We start from the raw sequence: 23,586 nt of genomic DNA, 5'->3' as shown, positions 1-23,586 counted from the left end.
TTCCTCTTGAAAAGGCAAAACAAGCAACTAATGATGCACTCAAACTTTTACTACTCAAGCAGAAATTCTAGAAGAAGTTCTCCAACAACTTATCCATGCAGATAACACTGCAGTGAGCCCCACAGCCCGAAAGTTTCACATCATGTGCTCAGATCTTTCAAACACTCTTGGTCCTCCACTCTTCTCCTGAGTAGACAACCAGGGATTGTCACACATCTGAAGGAAGCCTCTGTGCTTCAGTGTTAGAGAGCTAAACAAATAACAGGCAAAAATGAGTAAAGGAGGTTATTTATCCAACGAGATGAAGAACATTTAAATGTGTTAATATTCTCAGATTAAGTAGATCTTGTCAGGGGAGAAGGAGACATTGCAGCAGGTTTTGTAGCACTTGGGAGGTGAGGAAATGGTGGTCAAGGACAGTTCTGTCTACACAATGAGCATGAAGCAGCTTGAGCTACAAGAGACCCTGTCAGAAACAAAAACAAGCTGGACATGGTGGTAAACGCCTTTCATCCCAAAACTTGGGAGGCAGAGGTAGGAGGACTGATGTGAGTTTAAGGACACTCTGAGACTACAAAGTGAATTCTAGGTCAACTTGGGCTACAATGAGACCCTACCTCCAAAAAAATCAGTTTGAGGGTTGGAGAGATGGCTTAGTGGCTTGCCTGCAAAGCCAGGTTCAATTCCCAAGGACCCATGTAAGCTAGATACACAAGGTGGTACATGCATCTGGAGCTCGTCTGCAGTGGCTGGAGGCCCTGGTGCGCCCATATTCTCTCTCATAAAAATAAAAACTAAACCAGTACATTAAATCAGGACTGGAGAGATGGCCCAGTGCTTAAGGCGCTTGCCTGCAAAGCCTAATAACCTAGGTTTGATTCCCCGGTTCCCATGAAAAAGCCAGATGCACAAAGTGGCACATGCACCTTGGAGTTTGTTTGGAGTGGCTGGAGGCCCTGGTATGCCAATTCTCTCTGCCTCTCTCTTCTAGCTCTCTGCTTGCAAATAAATGAATGAAATTATTTTAGAAAAGCAACCCAAATTGTAGTATTTTTTTTCTTGAATGTCAATTATCTTTATATCTGAATGCTCTATACATATATTATATATATGTATACTTTAACAATTACTTCAAGAGATGGCTTAGTGATTAGTGAACTTGCCTGTGAAGCCTATGGACCCAGGTTCGACTCTTAAGATTCCACGTAAGTCACATGCACAAAGCAAGAGCAAGATCACACACGCCCAATAGGTGATGCAAGCATCTGGAGTTCAATTGCAATGGCTGAAGCTCACCGTGTCAATTTTCTCTCTCTCAAAATAAAAATAAAGTTTAAAAAGATGTTTGTGGCTCTTGATTAGGTATCTTCAGCTATTAATTCTCAGTTTTTAAATTTTTATTATAGAGAGAACGAGACAGAGAGAAAGAATTGGTGTGCCAGGGCCTTAGCCACTGTAATAGAACCTCAGACTCCTGTGCCACCTAGTGGGCATGTGCAGCCTTGTGTTTGCCTCGCCTTTGTGCATCTCACATCAGATCTGGAGAGTCAAACCTGAGTCCTTGGACTTCCCGGCAAGCGCCTAAATCATTAAAACATTTCCCCAGGGCTGGAGAGATGGCTTAGCAGTTAAGCACTTGCCTGTGAAGCTTAAGGACCCCAGGACCCACGTTAGGCAGATGCACAAGGGGGCGCACATGTCTGGAGTTTGTTTGCAGTGGCTGGAAGCCCTGGTGCACCCACTCTCTCTCTGCCTCTTTCTCTTTCTGTCACTCTCAAATAAATAAATAATAAACACAAAAAATTAAAAAAACAAAACATTTCTCCAGCCCAATTCTCAATGTTTTTCCCTTTTTTTTTTTTTTAAATTTTCCTGTTTGTTTTTCTGAGGTAGGGTGTCACTTTAGCTCAGGCTGACCTGGATTTCACTACATAGTTTCAGGGTGGCCTTGAACTCATGGTGATCCTCCTATCTCTGCCTCCCCAGTGCTGGGATTAAAGGCAAATGGCACCACACCCAGCTAAGATTTTTTTTTTTTTTTACTTTTTTATTTATTTATTTGAGAGAGAGAGAGAAAGAGGCAGAGAGAGGGAGAGAGAGAGACTGGGCACGACAAGGCCTCTAGCCACTGCAAATGAACTCCAGATGCATGTGACCCGTTGTGCATCTGGCTTACATGGGTCCTGGGGAATTGAACTGGGGTCCTTTGGCTTTGTAGGCAAATGCCTTAACCACTAAGCCATCTCTCCAGCCCCAGCTCAGATTTTTTTTTTTTTTTTTCGAGGTAGGGTCTCACTCTGGCTCAGGCTGACCTGGAATTCACTATGTAGTCTCAGGGTGGCCTCGAACTCTCGGAGATCCTCCTACCTCTGCCTCCCAATTGCTGGGATTAAAGGCGTGCACCACCACGCCTGGCTCCCCAGCTCAGATTTTTTTTTTTTAATTTTTTATTTATTTATTTGAGAGCGACAGACACAGAGAGAAAGACAGATAAGAGGGAGAGAGAGAGAATGGGCGCGCCAGGGCCTCCAGCCTCTGCAAACGAACTCTAGACGCGTGCGCCCCCTTGTGCATCTGGCTAACGTGGGACCTGGGGAACCGAGCCTCGAACCGGGGTCCTTAGGCTTCACAGGCAAGCGCTTAACCGCTAAGCCATCTCTCCAGCCCACCCAGCTCAGATTTTTAATAAAATATTTTAGTCAACAATTCTGTAATTTGTTCTGGTGGGAATGTAAACTGATACAGCTAATGTGGCAATCAGTGTGGAGGTTTGTGAAACAGCTAAAAATAAGACTTACCATATGACCCAGCTATACTACTCCTAAGCATATATCCTAAGGGCTCTACTCACTACCTTAGAGATACTTACTCACCAATGTTTATTGCTGCTCTATTCACAATAGCTAGGAATGGAACCAGCCTAGATGTCCCTCACCACATGAATGAATAATGAAGATGTGATGTATTTATACAAGGCGTTCTATTCAGTGGTAAAGAAAAATGAAATTATGAAAGTTGCAGAGAAATGGATGGCTCTGGAAAGGATTATACGAAGTGAGGTTCAGGCCCAGAAAGCCAAACACCACATATTCTCTCTCATATGTGTATCCTAGCTACAAATGTTTAGATATGTATGAGAATTGGAGTAAAAATCAGTAGCAGTGGGCTGGAGAGATGGCTTAGCAGCTAAGGCACTTACCTGTGAAGCCTAAGGACCCAGATTCGATTGCCCAGTATCCATGATGCACAAGGTGGTGCATGTGTCTGGATTGTGTCTGCAGTAGCTAGAGGCCCTGGTGTACCCATTCTCTCTATTTCCCCCTCCCTCCCTTCCTTCCTTCCTTCCTTCCTCCCTCTGTCTCCAATAAACAATTTTATTTATTTATTTTTGTTTTTCAAGGTAGGGTCTCACTCTAGACCAGGCTGACCTGGAATTCACTATGTAGTCTCAAGCTGGTCTTGAACTTACAAGAATCTTCCTATCTCTGCCTCCTAAGTGTTGGGATTAAAGGCGCGCAACCACCACGCCTGGCTTCCAATAAATAAATTTTAAAAAAAGTCAGTGGCAGAGGCCAGCAAGCTAGAAAGGGGCTATAAGGAGGATGGAGAGGGGAGAACTTAAGGAGAGTGTATTGCATATATGTAAACAGATGAACAGATTACTGGGGGTACAATGGCCTAAATGAGATCTGCGGAAGGGATTGAACAAAGGAAGTGTGGGAGGAGGGTTAATGGAAATTGAAGGTGTTGGGCTGGCTTAAGGGTTAAGGCCTGCGAACCCCAAGGACCCAGGCTCGATTCTCCAGTACCCATGTAAGCCAGATGCACACATCTGAAGTTTGTTTGCAGTGGGCGGAGGCCCTGGTGTGGTGCCCATTTTTTTTTTCTCTCTCTCAAATAAATAAAAAATAAATATGAAAAGTAAGTTGTTATGATCAAGTGCTATGGAAACATACTTCTTTGGTAATGGCACATCCAGAAATCACAGACTGTTAGTAGAAAAATTTCAGTGCCAGGGATGGGATACCTTCCAGAGAGTTGTTGGCAGGGGAAGTCCCTGATATCCCCAAAACATTACAGGCTATTGCCAAGGCTCTGAGTTTCCCACCAGAACTAGATGGTAAGACCTAATGCTGAAGAATCCAACATGCCTGAGCTACAGATCACTGAGAAATCAAGCTGGAACTGAGCTGAAAACCTCCTCTCTGTGAACCAGCTGATAGAAAGCTGGAAAAAGCTATGCTGCATGCAACCCTATGGGAGAGAAGTCATTCGTCAATGGTGGTAAACACCAGTAGACATTGCAAGCCTTAAGACTGGCCAGCCAGGCCAAATGTACCAAATGAGCTAGGGAGATGGCTCAGCAGTTAAACTTGTTTTCAAAGCTTGCTAGCTTAGACTTGATTCCCCAGTACCCACAAAAAGCCAGATATACAAACTGCTGTATGTGTCTGGAGTTTGTTTTATAGTGATAAGAGGCCCTGGCACATCCATTCTCATTCTCTCTCCTCATAAACAAGTAAAGAGAAAGAGGGTGGGGGAGAAAGTTTTCTTAAAATTATTATTTTATATATATATATATATATATATATATATACACACACACATACACACACACATATATATATACATACATACATATATGCATATATATATGTATATATATATATATATTTTTTTTTTTTTTTTTTTTGAGGTAGGGTCTCACTCTAGCCTAGGCTGTCCTGGAATTCACTATGTAGTCTCAGAATGGCCTCAAACTCATTGTGATTCTACTACTTCTGCCTCCTGAGTGCTGAGATATTAAAGGCGTGTGCCACCACAGCCGGCAGTAAGTAAGTTTTAAAAGTCACTGGACAATAACCTTCACTAGAGTTTGAGGTATGGTACTTGTTCCTCTGAGTGAAGTTGCAATAGTCTTTCACATAGCTGTGCTTGCAGCCCATCTGGCCACACTGAAAGCCCTCATGTTCCCATAGCCTGTCAGCAATCTGGTGGTTTAGTCACTGGTGAAAATGACACAATCTGGAGCAAGGCTGACTGAGGATGCTGTCCATCAAGATTCTGTAGGTCAAGCTCAATAAATTCACTATGACCACACCAGAGAACTAAGAATCCACATGTCCCCACTTTCCACCTAAACAAATTACTGCAGGTGTTATAACATCAAAGGGAACTTAAGAAACAACTTGGGGGAACAACAACTTGAACACAGAAATTTATGTTAGAGAGCTGGATGAGGTGGGACAAGTCTTTAATCCCAGCACTTGGGAGGCAGAGGTAGGAGTTTGAAGCCACCCTAAGAATACAGAATGAATTCCAGGTTAGCCTGAGTTAGAGTGAGACCCTACCTTGAAAATCCGCCCCCCACCCGCAGAAAAAAAGAAGTCCTTTTGAGACAAGAGGTCACAGGCTGCCGCAGGGAACATGGCAGAGAGAGGGGTGAGGCTCTTGCCCCCAGCTCATTCAGTCACTGTATATGCTGCTGCATGCTATGGAAGACCATTCCTTACTCAGAATTGAGTGAGATATTGCTTACTCTCCAGAAGTACAGTACAGAATGAAGATGATGACTACAAAGTAGGCGCTAGCTGTAGCCAGGCATCTAAGGGCACACGTGACCCAGGAACCCAAGCACTGCTCTCGCTTTGGGTGGGTAGAACAAGATGGTCTATAATGAGGGTCCTGTCCTGAGGAGGTCTATAAACATCCACTGAAGCTCAGACTTCAGACAGTGAAAATTCATCCAGGTCTCTTCACATACCAGTTCCTCACACACAGGATCCTCACACACTAGTTCCTCAGACAGTCCTCCTCACACACAGGATCCTCACATGGGCCGGTCACGCTACCTTGTGCAAGTCCTCTTTCTCCTGCCGCACCAGGCGGTACTGCTTTTCCAGACCCTTCAGCCGGTGTGTGGAGTCCTCATGCTCCTGGCGAAGTGTCACTGTATCCTCAAGCTGTCGCTCAAGCCTGTTTGAATCTGGACAGTAGAGAAATGAATTATGTCTTACTGTCAAAAATTATGCAGTAATTCAAAATGTCCTTTAACTGCTAAAAAAAATTGGCATGGAAACCCAGTATGGTGGTGCACAGCCATGAGTTTAGGCCCCTCTGATACTACACTAGTAGTGTGAGATCCCACCTCAAAAAAGAAACAAAAAAATAACTGGCATGAATTTTATAATTTACACAAGAACATAAAAGAAACATGTACACATGGGGTATATATTATATACTTCAAGAAGTGTTAGATTCTCGAAATGCAAAATAAATATAGACTACAGGTATGATATTTCTTCAGTGACCGTTTTCTTTCTTTCTTTCTTTCTTTCTTTCTTTCTTTCTTTCTTTCTTTCTTTCTTTCTTTCTTTATTTATTTGAGAGCAACAGACACAGAGAGAAAGACAGATAGAGGGGGAGAGAGAGAATGGGCGCGCCAGGGCTTCCAGCCACTGCAAACAAACTCCAGACGCGTGCGCCCCCTTGTGCATCTGGCTAACGTGGGACCTGGGGAACCGAGCCTCGAACCGGGGTTCTTAGGCTTCACAGGCAAGCGCTTAACCACTAAGCCATCTCTCCAGCCCGTTTTCTTTCTTTTGAGGTAGGGTTTCACTCTAGCCCAGGCTAACCTGGAATTCACTATGGAGTCTCAGGGTGGCCTAGAACTCATGGCAATCCTCCAAACTCTACCTCCCAAGTGATGGGATTAAAGGTGTGAGCCACCACACCCAGTGACTATTTTGTTTGTTTGTTTCAAGGTAGGGTCTTACTCTAGGCCATGCTAAACTGGAACTCACTCTGTAGCTCCAAACTGGCCTTGAACTCATGGCAATCCTCCTACTTCTGCCTCTTGAGTGCTGGAACTAAAAGTGTATGATGCACAGTGACTTTCTTTTTTTTTTTAATTTGAGAGACAGAGACAGAAAGGAGGGGATTTTATAACTATTGAATTCCACTTAGATTTGGAATCAATTTTTTTTTTTTTTTTTTTTTGTTTTTCGAGGTAGGATCTCACTTTACCCCAGGCTGACCTGGAATTCACTCTGTAATCTCAGGGTGGCCTCGAACTCACAGTGATCCTTGTACCTCTGCCTCCCAAGTGCTAGGATTAAAGGCATGCACCATGCCTGGCCAATTCGTTTTTTTTTTTTTTTAAATATTTTATTTATTAGAGTGAGAGAATGGGCACACTAGGACCTGCAGCCACTGCAAACGAACTCCAGATGCATGCACCACCTTGTGCGTCTGGCTTATGTGGGTCCTGGGGAATCAAACCTGGGCCCTTTGGCTTTGCAGGCAAGCACCTTAGCCACTAAGTTATCTCTCCAGCCCATGGTAACTTTCTTAAGATAAAAGACAACACTTCTTATAACCAGTTACTTTAGGCAGCAAGCTTCCTTGCTCAAACTGACCTGACGAATTTCATATTCAGGGTCGAGTTGTTTTGTTGTAATTCTGGAATTATTTTACTTGTTTTGGGCAGGATTGCATTTTAACTCACTCTGTAGCCACAGGGTAGCCTCAAACTCAGGGTAATCTTCCTACTTTAGCCTTCTAGTCCCCCAGGAAGCATGAATATAAATGTTATCAACACTTCACCCACCCACTTCCAATCTAAATTTTAAAGTCTGTTTTCAACAAAATCCTAGCCAAACCTTCCTAGCTAGGAGCAGTAATGTCATTAACTGTATGAGATATCTACAATGTTTCCCTGCACTCAAGATGGCAAAAATGTCACTTTGTCCCCCACATATCCCTCTACCTCTAATGACAAACATTTCCTGGGCTCCTGGATGTGTTCAGCCTCTGCTACATGTCCTGCCATTTACAAAATCCTGCTGCTCAGCTTCCAAACACTGAGCAGAGACACAATGCCTGCTCATTCAGAAGCCCTGCTTCCTCGCATCCATCACACACTACCTGTGTGGCCGTGAACAGATGCCCCTAACTTCACTCTGACTCTGCTTTATCCTCATTCTCTATTCTGGTGGCTCTCCCCGACAACTGAGAGCACACTGGCAACACGTGCTCACTTGCTCAGCCCCTGTAAGCTGTCGTCCAGCACAGCACTGGCCCTTTCTCAGGGTGTAAAGTAACCATGATTTTAGTGAATAACTGACTCAGCCCAAGCTAAGTGAAGAGGACATAGACTATGATTGATTTGGAGATATGACTGACGGCAGAACCAGTCCATGTGGGGTTAAGGAGATAGCTTAGAAGAGATCTGAATCTTCACTATGTTTTGACAACCAGAAACTATACATGGGAACAGAATAGTAAGAACTTAGGGAAAAAACTTTGATAACTGCCTGGTGTGGTGGCACACGCCTTTAATCCCAGCACTTGGGAGGCAGAGGTACCTTGTGAATTCAAGGCCACCCTGAGACTACAGTGAATTCCAGGTCAGCCTGGGCTAGAGTGAAACCCTACCTCAAAAAACAAACAAACAAAAAAACTTCAATAAGCAATTGTAGTAACTATGTCATCAGAAACCAGTAAGGTAGGAAAATAATTTTCAACCTATAGACAAAATGCCACAACTCTACAAAGGCTTATTAATGCTTGAGCTTTTCTCTACTTTTTCACTTCTATAAAGAAGATTGAGATAGGGATTAATGTCCAAGAATAAAGACTAAAGCACTTACCTGCCATTTTATTCTTCAAACGTTCAATTTCTTCATTTAGTCTCTTAATTTCTTTATCCCTGTTTGAATTGCCCAGGGCCCGTGTGGAGCCATGAAGGGACTGCACTGTCTGGGTGGACTCTATGGGAGAAACAGTGTTGAGAGTGGCCAGCTGTGTGTGCAAGACAGAAACGCAGCCCAGGTTAGGTAACCCCAGCCACTCACCCTGCAATTTCCGGCTCAGCTCCAGCTTCTCCTGCTCCAGCCTTCGTATCCTCCTCTCGTAAGCTTCAATCTGCAAGCTGCTCTCCAAGTCCCGCTGCACATCTTCATCTTTGGTTAACGTATTAGACTGCAGCATGCTCTTCAGAGAACCTCGGTCGGAAAAACAGCTGCAAAACAGAGCAGTAAGTTTTCTCATCTACTGAGAACTGACAGCGATTTATTTCATCAGTATTCAAGCCTGTCTTGGGTACATTAAAATGGCAAATAAAATACCTAAATTTTTTTTTTACTTTATAGAGTTAAAATCCATACAAGAGCCCTCCTTACTACTACTAAATAAATGGAGAGCAGAAGCCTGAGAAGGGTGTAACCTAATATATACTCAAAGGAAATGCCTCTGCAAGGGAGAAGTTGACTTCTACATCATCACTGTGCCATACCCCACACCTACAGAGGTTTGCCCACCAGCCTGAGCAGAGGTTCCCTTCCTAAATTATGCCCAGCACATGCCAGGAATCCAATTCTGCAATCTTCTTCCAGGCACACATCTTGGGCTACACCTTTGTAAAGAGGCCCATTGACAATAGTGACAGACACAAATAACACCAGCTAGTGCCACACATGCTGGTGGAAGTCATATCACAGGAGGAACTATATTCCAACTAGAATTATGGAGACAGGGCTACAGTCCTTAAAACGGCAAGCAGCAGGGCTGGAGATATGGCTTAGTGGTTAAGTGCTTGCCTGTGAAGCCTAAGGACCCTGATTCAAGGCTTAAATCCCCAGGACCCATGTAAGCCGGATGCACAAGGTTGGGCATGCATCTGGAGTTTGTTTGTAGTGGCTAGAAGCCCTGGTGCATCCATTCTCTCTCTCTCTCTCTATTACTGTTAAATAAATAAATAATTTAAAAAATATATTTAAAATAAGAAAATGTCAGCTGACATTGATACATCCTTACAGTAAATAGGAATGTATTTTTTTGTTTGTTTATTTCAGGTTTTTAGGTAAGGTCTCACTCTAGCTCAGGCTGTCCTGGAATTCACTATGAAGTCTCAGGATGGCCTTGTACTTATAGTGATCCTACTACCTCTGCCTCCTGAGTGCTGGGATTAAAGGTATACACTATCATGCCTTGCTTGTAAGAATGCATTTCTGAAGGGTAAAAACCACTCCTGGTGCTGGAGAGATGGCTAGGCAGTTAATGTGCTTGCCTGCGAAGCCTAAGGACAAATGTTCAGTCTCCCTCCAGATCCCATGTAAGCCAGATGCACAAAGGTGAGGCAAGTGCAAGGTTGCACATGCCCACTACATGGTGCAAGCATCTGGAGTTCAACTGCAGTGGCTAAGGCCCTGGTATACCAATTCATTCATGCATATGGGTACTTGCAATCTCTCTCCCTTAAAAAAAAAAAAAAAAAAAAGGTGGAGGGGCTGGAGAGATGGATTAGTAGTAAGTGCTTGCCTGTGAAGCCTAAGGTCTCTGGCTTAAGGCTCGATTCCCCAGGACCCATGTTAGCCAGAGGCACAAGGGGGTGCACATGGGGCACCCATTCTCTCTGTCTGTTGCTCATAAATAAATAAATGTAAAAAAAAAAAAAAAAAAAAAGGGCTAGAGAGATGGCTTAGTGGCTAAGGTGCTTGTCTGCAAAGCCAAAGAACCCAGGTTTGGGGCTGGAGAGATGGCTTAGCGGTTAAGCGCTTGCCTGTGAAGCCTAAGGACCCCGGTTCGAGGCTCGGTTCCCCAGGTCCCACGATAGCCAGATGCACAAGGGGGCGCACGCGTCTGGAGTTCGTTTGCAGTGGCTGGAAGCCCTGGCGCGCCCACTCTCTCTCTCTCCCTCTATCTGTCTTTCTCTCTGTGTCTGACGCTCTCAAATAAATAAATAAAATAAATAAAAAAAAAAAAAAAAAAAAAAAGAACCCAGGTTTGATTCCCCAGGACCCATATAAGCCAGATGCACAAGGTGGCACAGGCATCTGGAGTTCATTTGCAGTGGCTGGAAGCCCTGGTGCGCCCATTCTCTCTTAATAACAAAACAAAACAAACAAAAACCACTCTTTACCTCCTTGGAGTGATGCCCTCCCAGCCTTTTAGCGTGAGCAAGTACACACAGAACCTACTGGGGGGCTGGGCACATCTCTAGAGAAGGCTGCTGGGCAGGATCAACCCAGACCTACCTTTCTGTTGTAAATGTAAAACCAACAAACGGCAAATGCAATCCAGAGAAGCCTGTGTGAGAGCCAGGAGGTAATATTTCCTGCGTAAGAATACAACACAAATAAAATAAATCCACATTCAAACAAACATCAACGAGGAAATAATATTACAGTAACGGGGAGTTAGGAGGGCACCAGGCTGAACCAGGTGGTACGCCAGTTAAATCACTCTCACTGCAGGCTCCATCCACTTATATACAATACAGTTCATCAGGCTAGTGATTTACAAACTGCTTCAAATGTTGGAACTTAAGGCCTTGCACATGCTGGGCAGGCACTCTATCACAAGTACATTCCCAACTATCAAAATTCTACAATCACTCAGTACAACTGTGAGCAAAGACCAACAGTGTAGCACATGTGGTTCTCTGGTACGGGTAAGGCTGGGATACTCCCACATAGGAAGGGCCTCTGAAACCCAAAGGCAACCAGTTTTAGATCAGTTTACTTATCATCCTATTTTTCAGGTAGAAGCTCTTTAGTAAGTAAAAATGAAACCAGCACAAGGTGGCTCATGCATCTGGAGTTAATTTGCAGTGGCTGAAGGACCTGGTGCACCCATTCTCTATCTGCCTCTCTCTCAAATAAATAAAATAAAATAAAATAAAATATTAAAAAAAACAGGTTTTCTCCTTTCACCTCCACTTCTCCACCCTCAAACAAGTCTTAAATTAGGGTTTGAGGAAACCAAAATAATTTTGTAAGAACAAATGCATTTCTCACGATGAAAGATATCAACATGTACATCAAAGTGGTTCTTTCCTACCAGGCCAGAGCAGAGTAGCTTTTAAGATTTGAGAAAACTCTTCAGAGAGACATATATAAGACATCATAATAAAGACTGAACATAAAAAGATGAGACTCAGTGGTAGAGTGCTTGTCTATATGCCCTGGGCCCTGGGTTTGACACCCAGCATCAGAAGGAAGAAGAAAAACAATCAATAAGTTATTGACATTATTACTCTGAATTCCTATTGTACAAAAGGAACATTAATTTGCTCTTGGCTCGAGAGAGGGTCTGAACATAACCCTGGGCCTTTATACCAGGCTCCCTCTGTTTCTTAAGCGTTTCTACATATGAAACGCTGGCGGGACCACAGTGAAGCTACTGCCCAATAAAACATGTTATGCTGAATGAGAAAGTATAAAGTATAAGAAATAAAAGCAAAAAGATTTCAGACATGCTCCAAAAGTGAAAGAGTGCACACAATTCTACTCAAGTTGAGGTAACCCATCATTGCATTTGTTAATTTATTTGAAGGAGGAGAGAAAGTATGGCATCCCAGAGCCTCCTACCACAGCAGATGAACTCCAAATGCATCTGCCATTTGTGCATCTGGCTTTATGTGGGTACAGAGAAATCAAACTTGGGCCATTAGGCTCTGCAAACAAGCATCCTTAACCACTGAGCCGTCTCCCCTATGCATCATTAATTTATTTTTATTTTTATTTTGGAGACAGTCTGGAAGATAGAGAGCTAGCGCGCCAGGGCTTCAGCCACTGCAATTGAACTCTAGACACTTGCACCACCCACTGGCCATGTGCAACCTTGTGCCTGCCTCACCTTTGTATGTCTGGCTTACGTGGGATCTAGAGAGTTGAATACGGGTCCTTAGGCTTTGCAGGCAAGCGCCTTAACCGCTAAGCCATCTCTCCATCGTTTTAAAAAGTGACACTAGGGCCAAGGTGAATGAAGACTTAAGACAAATACCAGAACCATTTTGTAACTTACTGACTTGCCAAGCAACACTTCAGCCTAACACTGCTGGCACTCAGAGCCACCTGAGGAGAAAGTGGCCTTGACACTCACAGTGTTTCTTAGCACGTCATCATCCACATCGAAGTTGGATGTATCAGAGGGACTGCTCACATCAGGAATGTAAGGTGCTTCTAGGTTTCGTATATTTTCCCAATTTAGACCTTCAAAAAATGCATGTTTTTTGAAGTCCTCTATTCCATTCTGCCCAAGCCGGCGTTCTCTGCTGCAGATCAGTCTCTGAATAAGGTCCTTTGCTTCTTCAGATACATCCGTGACATGAGAAGGGAACTGAAACCGCTCCTAGAGGGGGACATGACCAGAAGACATAGTAAGAAAAACCTAAGATGTACAAAGTACAGGAAAAAGCAGCTCCACAGTAAATATCTTTATCTTACAGTAAGTCACAAACTGTAAACCAATGCTAGTGAATTATACTGAAACAAGGAAAACAAGACAATAATTATCTCTGCATTTCCTGACAGTGACTTACTACCCACTGCACATAAACTAAAATCACTCATCTCTGCAATTCCTTAAAATGACTTATTGCCACCGAATTTTTTTGCCAATCAAAGCAGCAAAGAGTGAGGCTGGGAAGATGGCTCAGCAGTTGAAGATGCTTGTTTGCAAAGCTACTGTCCCAGGTTCACTTCCCAAGCCACCCACATGAGCAGGACACAGAAAGTAGTGCAGGTGACTGGGTTTTGTTTGCAGCAGCAAGAAATCCTAGTGCACCAATAGGCACAGACATGCATGTGTGCACACATACACACATACAGATGCACAGGCACATGCAGATAAATATTTGTTTTTAGGGCTGGAGAGATGGCTTAGCAGCTAAGGCACTTGCTTGCAAAGCTGAAGAACACGTGTCAATCTCCAGGTCCCGTGTAAGCTAGACGCACAGTGGCACAAGTGCACAATGTCACACATGTGCACAAGGGAGCGCATGTGTCTGGAGTTTGTTTGCACTGGCTGAAGGCCCTGGCGTGCCCATCTTTTCTCTCTCTTTCTCAAATAAACTTTTAAAATAATAATAATCTTTTAAACTGGGTGTGGTGGCACACATCTTTAATCCCAGCACTCGGGAGGCAGAGATAGGAGGACTGCCATAAGTTCAAGGCCACCCTAAGATTACAAAGTAAATTACAGGTCAGCCTGAGCTAGAGTGAGACCTTACCTCGAAAAAAAATCTTTTAACACAGCAAAGGAAATGGGCAGTGTGCAGTAGAAGGCAGGAGCAGGTACAACCTTCTCAGTGAGCTGCCCACGTTTTACCCTTTTTTCAAAAAGTATTTTTATTTATTTATTTGCAAGCCAAGAGGTAGAAGAAAGACATAGAGAATAGGTGTGCCAGGGCCAACAGCCACTGCAAACAGATTCCAGATGCATGTGCCACTTTGTGCATCTGGCTTTACGTGGGTACTACAGAATCAAACTCAGGACATTAGGCATTGCAGGCAAGTGCCTTGGCCATTTCTCCAGCCCAGTTTCTCTTTGCAAATAAATAAATAAAAATATTAAGCTGAAGCTGGGCATGGTGGCACATACCTTTAATCCCAGCACTTGGGAGGCAGAGGTAGGAGAATTGCCATGAGTTTGAAGTCACCCTGAGACTACATAGTGAATTCCAGGTCAGCCTGAGCTAGAGCGAGACCCTACCTTGGAAAACCTAAATAAATAAATAAATAAAATAAGCTGGCATGCTGGAAAGATGGCTTAATGGTTCAGGCATTTGTCTGCAAAGCCAAAGGATCCAGGTTCGATGCTCCAGGACCCACATAAACCAGATGCACAAGGGGGCACATGTATCTGGAGTTTGTTTGCAGTGGCTGAAGGCCCTGGGGCATCCATTCTCTCTCTCAAATAAATAAACTTTTTTAAAAAATATTAAGCCAGATGTGGATGTGGTGGTGCATACCTTTAACCTTAGCACTTGAGAGGCAGAGGTGGAAGGATCACTGTGAATTTGAGGCCAACCTGAGATTATATAATGAATTCCCAGTCAGCCTGGGCTAGAGTGAGACCCTACTGCCAAAAAAATAGGCCATTTACATGTAAAATGTTAATATTATGCATACAAAATACACTCTGCAGAATGGACTGGGCCTGAGTGCGGAATCATCCCTTGCTATCTAAGCCTCCTTTGTGTCACCTACATAAAAGAATAATATCCTCTACCCACTTCACAAGGCTGGTGTGAAGATCCAGCCAAAACACAGAAAGCACCTGGCCCAGGACCTTAATACTTAGTACCAGGCACACTTAGCACCTAAGTCCTAGTTGTTACCTTAGCAGCAGTTTTCCCTGAGAAGTGGTTTGGTTTTGCACATGTGCATTTTATATTACCTTCTACAAGGTATTAGTTTATAAATGGAAAATCTACTTCAACTTTGGGGAAAGTACTGTAGTTTTTGTTTTGATTTGGGATTAAATATAAAGCAATTTATGTGCTTTCATGTTAAATCGGTTTCCTACATGAGCAATCAATTAGTAGGAAGACAGGTTGGAACACAATTCAAGAGGTTTCTGGGATATGTGTGTGGGTATACATGTGTGTGAAATCAGGAAAGTATGCCACATGCACACTGCTAGAGTAGGAAATCCTTTAGAGACACTTGAAGAGGAGCTGGAGTGGCTGCTTAGGCACAAGGCCCTGTGTTCAATCTGGAAGTGAGTGCAGGGAGGGGGGGAGGGGAAAGAGAAGATATAAAGAGAGGGAAGGTAACAGCTTGGAAGGAAAAAAAAGGAATCGGATCAAGGAAGGAATAAAAACTTCCATATGTGGAGACACGATCACTTATGACTACTGGTCTCTGACAGTCACCACAGGCACCTAACTGATGCATCTAGAGCTGCAGGACAAAGTGCCCACAGAGACTTCCCCACACCACCCCAGACACTTCACACCTAACACAGTTATGTGGATGTCCAAGTCTTCCCATAGCAGTCAACATCTCCTCAGGAGTCTAAAGTTAATGATCAGGTCCCTCCAGCAGATGTTGATGACACCCGGCCCGCACCCCCAAGACTAAACACCATCAGCTTCCTTCCTCCATCTGGGTCTGTGCATCCAGAAGCACAGGATAGTGTCTTACCTCATGATTCATGATCTTCCCATAGGTCTCCACAAGTGACTCTGCATAAAATGGTGTTTCTCCATATAGCATCTCATACATGCAGACACCCAGGGACCACCAGTCACACTCAGGCCCGTACTTGCCCATGCCATCCTCCATGGCCTGCAGGATCTCTGGTGAGATATAGTCAGGTGTTCCCACAGCCACCGAGGACTGAACCTTAGGGAGAGAAGTGTTGAAGGAAACCCTAGAGCATTTCTGTATACCTCTAACCACTTTTTCTAGAATCTAAGCAACAGAAAACAAAACAATCAGGAGAGAAAAGCAGGGAATGATCAAGATTCAAAGTCATGATCATTTAAAATTCAACACAGATAAATACTCTTGCAGTCTGAATCCCTAGGAGCAGCATTCCCACACCTGCTGGCCCTGCTCCATGGGTGGTCTTGGAACTTTCTATGACTATGCTAGTCCTTGACTTTTCCTGATTAGCACAGACTTGTGCAAGCAAAGAGGGGGTTGTTTGAAGAAGCTCACAGAGGGGCTCTATCTGCCTGGTGCAGTCCACTCTGTATCTCCCAGAAGGAACCAGCAGTGGCTGGATTCTGGGGAGATTCCCTGAACAGGGCCCCAGGACAGTGGTAACCATCCCCACAAAGGCTGCCCACATGAACAAGCTTGTGCCTGAAGCAGAGGTATCCCTCCTGAAAGCTATGGCCAGTGAGGACCTATCATTATAGGAAAGCAAGAGGGGACTGCACAAGGAGAAAGGACATGGGAGAGCAGGAGCCACCGTAATGCTTAGTTTGTAAGACTGAGGCTCAGGCAGGAACCAGGTAGCCATCTTAGGCCTGTATGGACAAAGGCAGACTCTCTCTCTTGAGTCCCCTTTGGAAAGAGCATCTGAGGGCCCTAGAAGCAGCCCAGGGTCAGCAGAGGTAAGAAATGCTGGTCTGAATGAACAGCAACGATTCTTCCACTGTTATGCAGGCAGTCATTTCTCTGCAATATGTTACAGAGCCTGCAGGGTCCTCCTGTGAAGAGGGACAAGTGCCTTAGAGTAAATGTCTACTAGTAGAAGAACATGCAGTAAGGGTGACTAAGGCAGTGCTCATTACCCAGGAGAATGGATTTGAGGACAATACTAACCTACCAACTAATCAACGTGGGGTCAAGACTTTTAAAAATAAGAAAGATTAGTTGTGTGGAGGGGAGTGAGCAAACAGCTTCCTCCCTGGGCAACACGGTCAAGCAATGCCAGCCATGTAGCAGCTAGAGAACATGCTGGTAGCACATGCCCAGTCTGCTCACTTTCTCAAGTACCTGTCATTTACACTGTAGAAGTGGCTTTCAAAGCCTCAATTACAGGACTAAGGGGCCTCTGTGACTAAAGGAGAGAATGCAAATGCCTTCTGATGCAATAAATAGGGTGGGAAGCATTCGGGTAATAAGTTATGTTGGACCAACCACCCACAGGCCATTGAGTCAGACCCCTAGCCTGACCTGTGGGTGCCAGCTGGTGCTCACAGCACTCTGTACCAAGGAGCCCTGTTTCTAGACCTCCAACACCCTCAAGAGAAACCCTGACTGGCAGGAAGCTACATTCAGGAGAATGGGAATGGGCTTTTCAAATGAGGACTAAGCTGGCCTCACATACTTCAGCAAGGCATGCCTTAAGTCGCCAGGGGTCTGAGGAACCTGGCAGCCCCACAGATGACACATACCAACATAAAAACAAAAACAGCCTTTAAACGTTAAAAAAAAAACACACCTAAATAGACATTTTCAAGTGCCTCTTAGATGGATTCATTTCTTAATTTACATTAATAAACTTAGTTTTCTTTTTAGCATCTCAAACTAAACAGTTAATCCTCTTCTAACTACAGGCCAAACCCAAGAGCAAAAGGAAAATCTCCAACAAAAATACCTACAGTTCCATCATCATTCATCTTCAAACATGATCCAAAGTCAGCCAGGCGGATATGACCATTCACGTCCAAAAGGACATTGTCAGGCTTAATGTCTCTGTTGGTAAAACAGGCACAGTGAGTTAACCATCTCTGTGCATACACTGGGTAGGTCAAAGCCCTGAATTAGCAGTGGGTTCATAAAGGAAATGTTCCCATCATTCCGAGAACAACCGCACCATGAAGTGAAGCGCTTCCAATGAGAGGTTCACGAAGAGTGACAGAGCAGGGACCACCACAGTCAGTCCTTTAATCCAGATGGCCTGTGACTCCTGCCTACCTGCTCATCAGCTAACATTGCCCAAGCATGTCCTTCATGGCCCTACAGCACCGCCCCCACTTACCAGCCACAGGGTCAGAAAATGGCATACAAAGAGTCAAGGTGTGGTGTCACCTCAGACAACACTATATACACTGCAGTCTGGAAACTGCTTGGGGTCAAGTGTGCGGCACAGAGGGAGGCAGGGAGTGTCGACTTACAGAGAAGTCATGATGAGATGAAGCAACTAAGCAAGGGAGGGCTGGAGCAAACTGCTGCAGGCTAACAACCTACTTGATACCACCAAATAGTATTTTACAGGTGAAAAGGAGGAAGCTAGACAGCCCGTATACCACCAGCTGCAGCAGCAAGTGGGGAGGAAAATAGTCAATATGAGACTGTGCAGAATCCACTCTGGCAGCCGCCTTTCTGTTAAGCCCAGATGCAAGGCTGAGCTAGCATTCTCCTTCCTTTCCAGCACTTAAACCCATGTCTGGGCATATAAAGTGTGTATGTATGTATCTGCCTATCACTACCTCCACCCTTTGGGGGCCAAGAAGCAGAAACTCTTTACAATGAGCACGGCCAGCACCTGATCATAATCTTTTTTTTCCCCTTGAATATTTATTTATTTGGGAGCAAGAAAGAGGCAGATAGAGAGAATGGGTATGCCAAGATGACAGGGGGGAAAACTGTGCAGATTTGTGGATACATAAGCGGAGAAACAGAAATGGGGAAAAATAATAGTAGCAGGTGAATCCTGGTAAATAAGTATAGACATATTTTGTTATTAGTCTTGCAACCTTTGTATGAGTTTAAAATTTCAAATGCTTTTCATACAAAATAAAAGCATCAAGGTATATAATTTTTTATGTAGAGAAAAAAAAAGTTTGCAGATCTACTGAACCTTTAGCAGTACTTATCCTGGGTGAACTTTCATCTTTTACTGCTTCCATTTTTACTGCATTTGAATTTATACATGGAGTATTAAGGCTATTTATATACATGGAATAGTGCCAGCATTATTAAAGCTATTGATAAACATTAAAAACTATCAGGGTGGGCTGGAGAGATGGCTTAGCGGTTAAGCGCTTGCCTGTGAAGCCTAAGGACCCCGGTTCGAGGTTCGGTTCCCCAGGTCCCACGTTAGCCAGATGCACAAGGGGGCACACGCATCTGGAGTTCGTTTGCAGAGGCTGGAAGCCCTGGCGCGCCCATTCTCTCTCTCTCCCTCTATCTGTCTTTCTCTCTGTGTCTGTCGCTCTCAAATAAATTAAAAAAAAAAAAAAACTATCAGGGAGGCTGAAGAGATGGCTTAGTGGTTAAAGTGCTTGCGTGCAAAGCCTAAGAACTTATGTTCAAATCCCCAGGTCCCATGTAGCCACAGACACACAGTGATATAACATGTGTCCACGCTCTCTCCCTCAAAATAAATAATAACAGGGCTGGAGAGATGGCTTAGCAGTTAAGGCACTTGCCTGCAAAGCCTAAGGACCCAGGATTGATTCTCCAGGTCCCACGGAAGCCAGATGCACAAGGTGGCACATGTGTCTGGAATTCGTTTACAGGGGCTAGAGGCCCTGGCACACTCATTCATTCTCTCTCTCTGTTTCAAATAAAAATAAATTTAAATAAATAAACAATAATAAATTTTTAAAACTCTATCAGGGGCTGGAGAGATGGCTTAGCAATTAAGGTGCTTGCCTGAAAAGACAAAGGACCTAGGTTCAATTCTCCAGTACCCACATAAAGCAGATGCACAAGGTGGTACATACATCTGGAGTTCGTTTGCAGTGGCTAAAGGCCTTGGTGTGCCCATTCTCATTATCTGCCTTCCTCTCATACACTCACACACACATTTTTTAAAAAATGTTTTTGGCCGGGCGTGGTGGCGCACGCCTTGAATCCCAGCACTCGGGAGGCAGAGGTAGGAGGAGCGCCGTGAGTTCGAGGCCACCCTGAGACTCCATAGTGAATTCCAGGTCAGCCTGGGCTAGAGTGAGACCCTACCGCAAAAAAAAGAAAAAAAGAAAAAAAATGTTTTTGGTTTATTTTTACTTATTTATTTGAGAGCGACAGACAGAGAATGAGGCAGAGAGAGAGAATGGGAGAGCCAGGACTTCCAGCCACTGCAGACGAATTCCAGATGCGTGCGCCCCCTTGTGCATCTGGCTAACATGGGTCCTGGGGAATCGAACCTCGAACTGGGGTCCTTAGGCTTCACAGGCAAGCGCTTTAACCGCTAAGCCATCTCTCCAGCCCACACACATTTTAAAACTCTATCAGGCAATGTTGAATTCACTATGTATTCTCAGGGTGGTCTTGGACTCACAGTAATTCTACCCCTGCCTCCCAAATGCCTGGCTCTAACACATATATATTTTTAATTTTTTGTTTATTTTTATTTATATTTATTTGAGAACGACAGACTGACATAGAGAGAAAGAGGCAGATAGACAGAAAGAGAATGGGCGTGCCAGGGCCTCCAGCCATTGCAAACGAACTGCAGATGCATGTGCCACCTTGTGTATCTGGCTTACATGGGTCCTGGATAATCAAGCCTCAAACCAGGCTCCTTAGACTTCACAGGCAAGCGCTTAACCACTAACCCATCTCTCCAGCCCTGACACAATATTTTTAAGAACTTAAAATAAGGATTAAGAACTGCTCAGTGGTTTAAGCACTTGTTTGCAAAGCCTAATGACCTGAGTTCAATTTCCCAGTACCCACATAAATCCAGGTGCACAAAGTGGCACATGCATCTGGAGTCTATTTGCAGTGGTTGGAGGTTCTAGAACATCAATTCTCTCTTCTTTCTCAGCTTGCAAATAAATAAATAAAAATACTTTTAAGCCAGACATGGTGGCATATGCCTTTAGACCTAGCATGGGGGAGGCAGAGGTAGGAAGATTGCTGTGAGTTCAGGGCCACCCTGAGACTATATAGTGAATTCCTGGTCAGCCTGGACTAGAGCAAGACCCAATCTTGAAAAACCAAACCAAAACAAATATATTTTTAAAATATAAGGGTTAGGGCTGGAGAGATGGCTTAGTGGTTAAGGCATTTGCCTGCAAAGCCAAAGGACCCTGGTTCGATTCCCCAGGACCCGGGTTAGACAGATGCACAAGGGGGCACACGAATCTGGAGTTTGTTTGCAGTGGTTGGAGGCCCTGGCATTCCCATTTTTTCTCTCTCCCCCTACTTTCTCTATCAAATAAATAAATAAAAATAAAATATTTTAAAAAGAAAACTTGTGGGCTTGAGTGATGGTTTAGAGGTTAAGGCACTTTCCAGCAAAGCCAAAGAACACAGATTCAATTCCCCAGGACCCACATAAGCCCAATGTACAAGGTGTCACATGCATCTGGAGTTCATTTGCAAAGGCTAGGTGCCCTGGTGCACCTATTCTCTCTGTCACTCTGTCTCCCTCTCTCTCTCTCTCTCTCTCTCTTTTTCTTTCCCTCATTCTCCCTCTCTCCCTCTCTCAAATAAGTAAATAAAACAAAGAAAACTTGTGGCTGAGAAGATGGTTCAGTAATAAAGCACTTTGCTGCACAAGCATGAGGATTTGACTTGAATCTTCAGCACCCACAGACATGCTGGGCATGGTGGCACATAGGAGGGGAGACAGGCAGGTTCACAGGGATAAAGCAGAATGGATGAACTCTCGGCTCAAAGACCCCGTCTCAGGTAGAGAGTGATTGAGGAAGACACCCAACATTAACCTCTGGTCTCCACCCATGTGTGTCCACATACACACAAACACATATGCACATACATGTAATGGATGGGAGGAAGGGAAGGGAAAGGAAGGGAAGAAGAAGGGAGGGGAGAGGAGGGAAAGGGAAGGATTATGTGCCCAGTGGTAGGGCACTTGTCTAGCATGTGTAAAGCCTTGAGTTTGAACCACAGGCCTGCACAACAGCAACAATAAAAGACAATATTTTGAAGCCGCAGGCATGTTGGTGTATGTTTGTAATTGCAACATTTAGGAGGCTACAGCAGGAAAATGACAAGTTCTAAGTCAGCCTAAGTTATATGGTAAGACCTCATCTCAAAAAGAAATAGAGGGCTGGGGCTGGAGAGATGGTTTATGGTTAAGGTGCTTGCCTGCAAAGCCAGAGGACCCAGGTTTGACTCTCCAGGACCAACATAAGCCAGATCCACAAGTGGGTACATGCATCTGGAGTTCGTTTGCAGTGGCTGAAAGGCCCTGGTGTGCCCATTCTCTCTCTCTACCTACCTATTTCTGTATCTCTCTCTCTCCCTCTCAAATAAATAAGTAAATAAAAGTGTTTAAAAATAGTGTTAGCCCAGCTAACTAAAAAAAAAATAATAATAATAATAACAACAACAACAACAATAAAAAATAGTGGGCTGGAGAGATGGCTTAGCAGTTAAGGCACTTACCTGCAAAACCCAAAGGACCAAGATACAATTTCCCAGGACTCAGGTAAGCCAGATGCACAAGGTGGCACATGCATCTGAAGTTCATTTGCAGTGGTTGGAGGCCCTGGCATGCCCATTCATCCCCCCACCCAAATAAATTAAAAAACAAATTAAAAAATATGGCAGAGACCAACTGAGGAGACATCTGATGTCAATCTCTGACCTCTACACACATATAAACATGGCATATACACATACATGCACACACACCACGCACATGCAAAAAAAAAAAAAAAAAAAAAAAAAAGGTCAAATCTTCATTTTAACAGAGTTGTCTAAAACAGAAAGGGGGGAAACTTATTAATAACACAAGCCTATTATTTAGACAGGTGAAGGTAAATTTGGGCTAAACAGCCACCAAGTGAGTGTAAGGAACTGGGGCAGGTTAGGACTGGGTTAGTTTTCTGGATAAACTCTAGGACTGTTTTTATTTTATTTTGTTTTGTTTGTTGTTTGTTTTTGAGGCAGGCCACTGTAATCGAACTCAAGCCATGCATGCCACCTTGTGCATGGGTCCTGGAGTATCAAACATGGGTCCTTAGGCTTTGTAGGGAAGTGCCTTAACTGCTAAGCCATCTGTCCAGCATGAACTGTTTTATTTAATTAATTAATTAATTTTTGTGGTTTTTTTGAGGTAGGGTTTCACTCTAGCCTGGGCTAATCTGGAATTCACTATGTAGTCTCAGGGTGGCCTTGAACTCAAGGCAATCCCTCTACCTGTACCTCCCAAGTGCTGGGATTAAAGGTGTGCACCATCACGCCTGGCTTCCGCACTGTTTTATTTTTTAAAAAAACATTACCATAAACTCACTTTGATAAAGGTAAAGGTAGTTTTTGCAACAATAAAAATTAAGCCAAAAGACAAAATGGACCATAGACCTGAACCTCTGAGTAGGGGCACGAAGGTATGGAGTGGATGGTCCTGAGTGAGTCATCTTCCATCCCCACCCCACAAAGAGCCCCTGCAACCTAACCAACAACTCCTGCCACCAGACCG

At 44.1% G+C, this 23,586-nt stretch overlaps 1 protein-coding gene across 1 annotated transcript in view; it reads right to left on the bottom strand.

Moving 5' to 3' along the window:
* The window catches only part of Cdc42bpb (CDC42 binding protein kinase beta), a 133,079-nt gene that overhangs the window by 45,303 nt on the left and 64,190 nt on the right, over window positions 1-23,586 (bottom strand). The window contains exons 6-12 of the mRNA XM_004649431.2: window positions 17,846-17,939; window positions 15,933-16,133; window positions 12,886-13,134; window positions 11,037-11,116; window positions 8,856-9,022; window positions 8,652-8,771; window positions 5,853-5,986 (exon numbers count right to left, since the gene is read on the bottom strand). Coding sequence (XP_004649488.1) covers window positions 5,853-5,986; window positions 8,652-8,771; window positions 8,856-9,022; window positions 11,037-11,116; window positions 12,886-13,134; window positions 15,933-16,133; window positions 17,846-17,939 — 1,045 coding nt within the window. The remainder of the gene's footprint in view (window positions 1-5,852; window positions 5,987-8,651; window positions 8,772-8,855; window positions 9,023-11,036; window positions 11,117-12,885; window positions 13,135-15,932; window positions 16,134-17,845; window positions 17,940-23,586) is intronic.

Source organism: Jaculus jaculus, chromosome 7, assembly GCF_020740685.1.
Source record: "Jaculus jaculus isolate mJacJac1 chromosome 7, mJacJac1.mat.Y.cur, whole genome shotgun sequence".
NCBI classification, from domain to species: domain Eukaryota; kingdom Metazoa; phylum Chordata; class Mammalia; order Rodentia; family Dipodidae; genus Jaculus; species Jaculus jaculus.
Note: the sequence above shows the minus strand (reverse complement) of the source record. Positions and strands in the feature narration are given on the sequence as shown.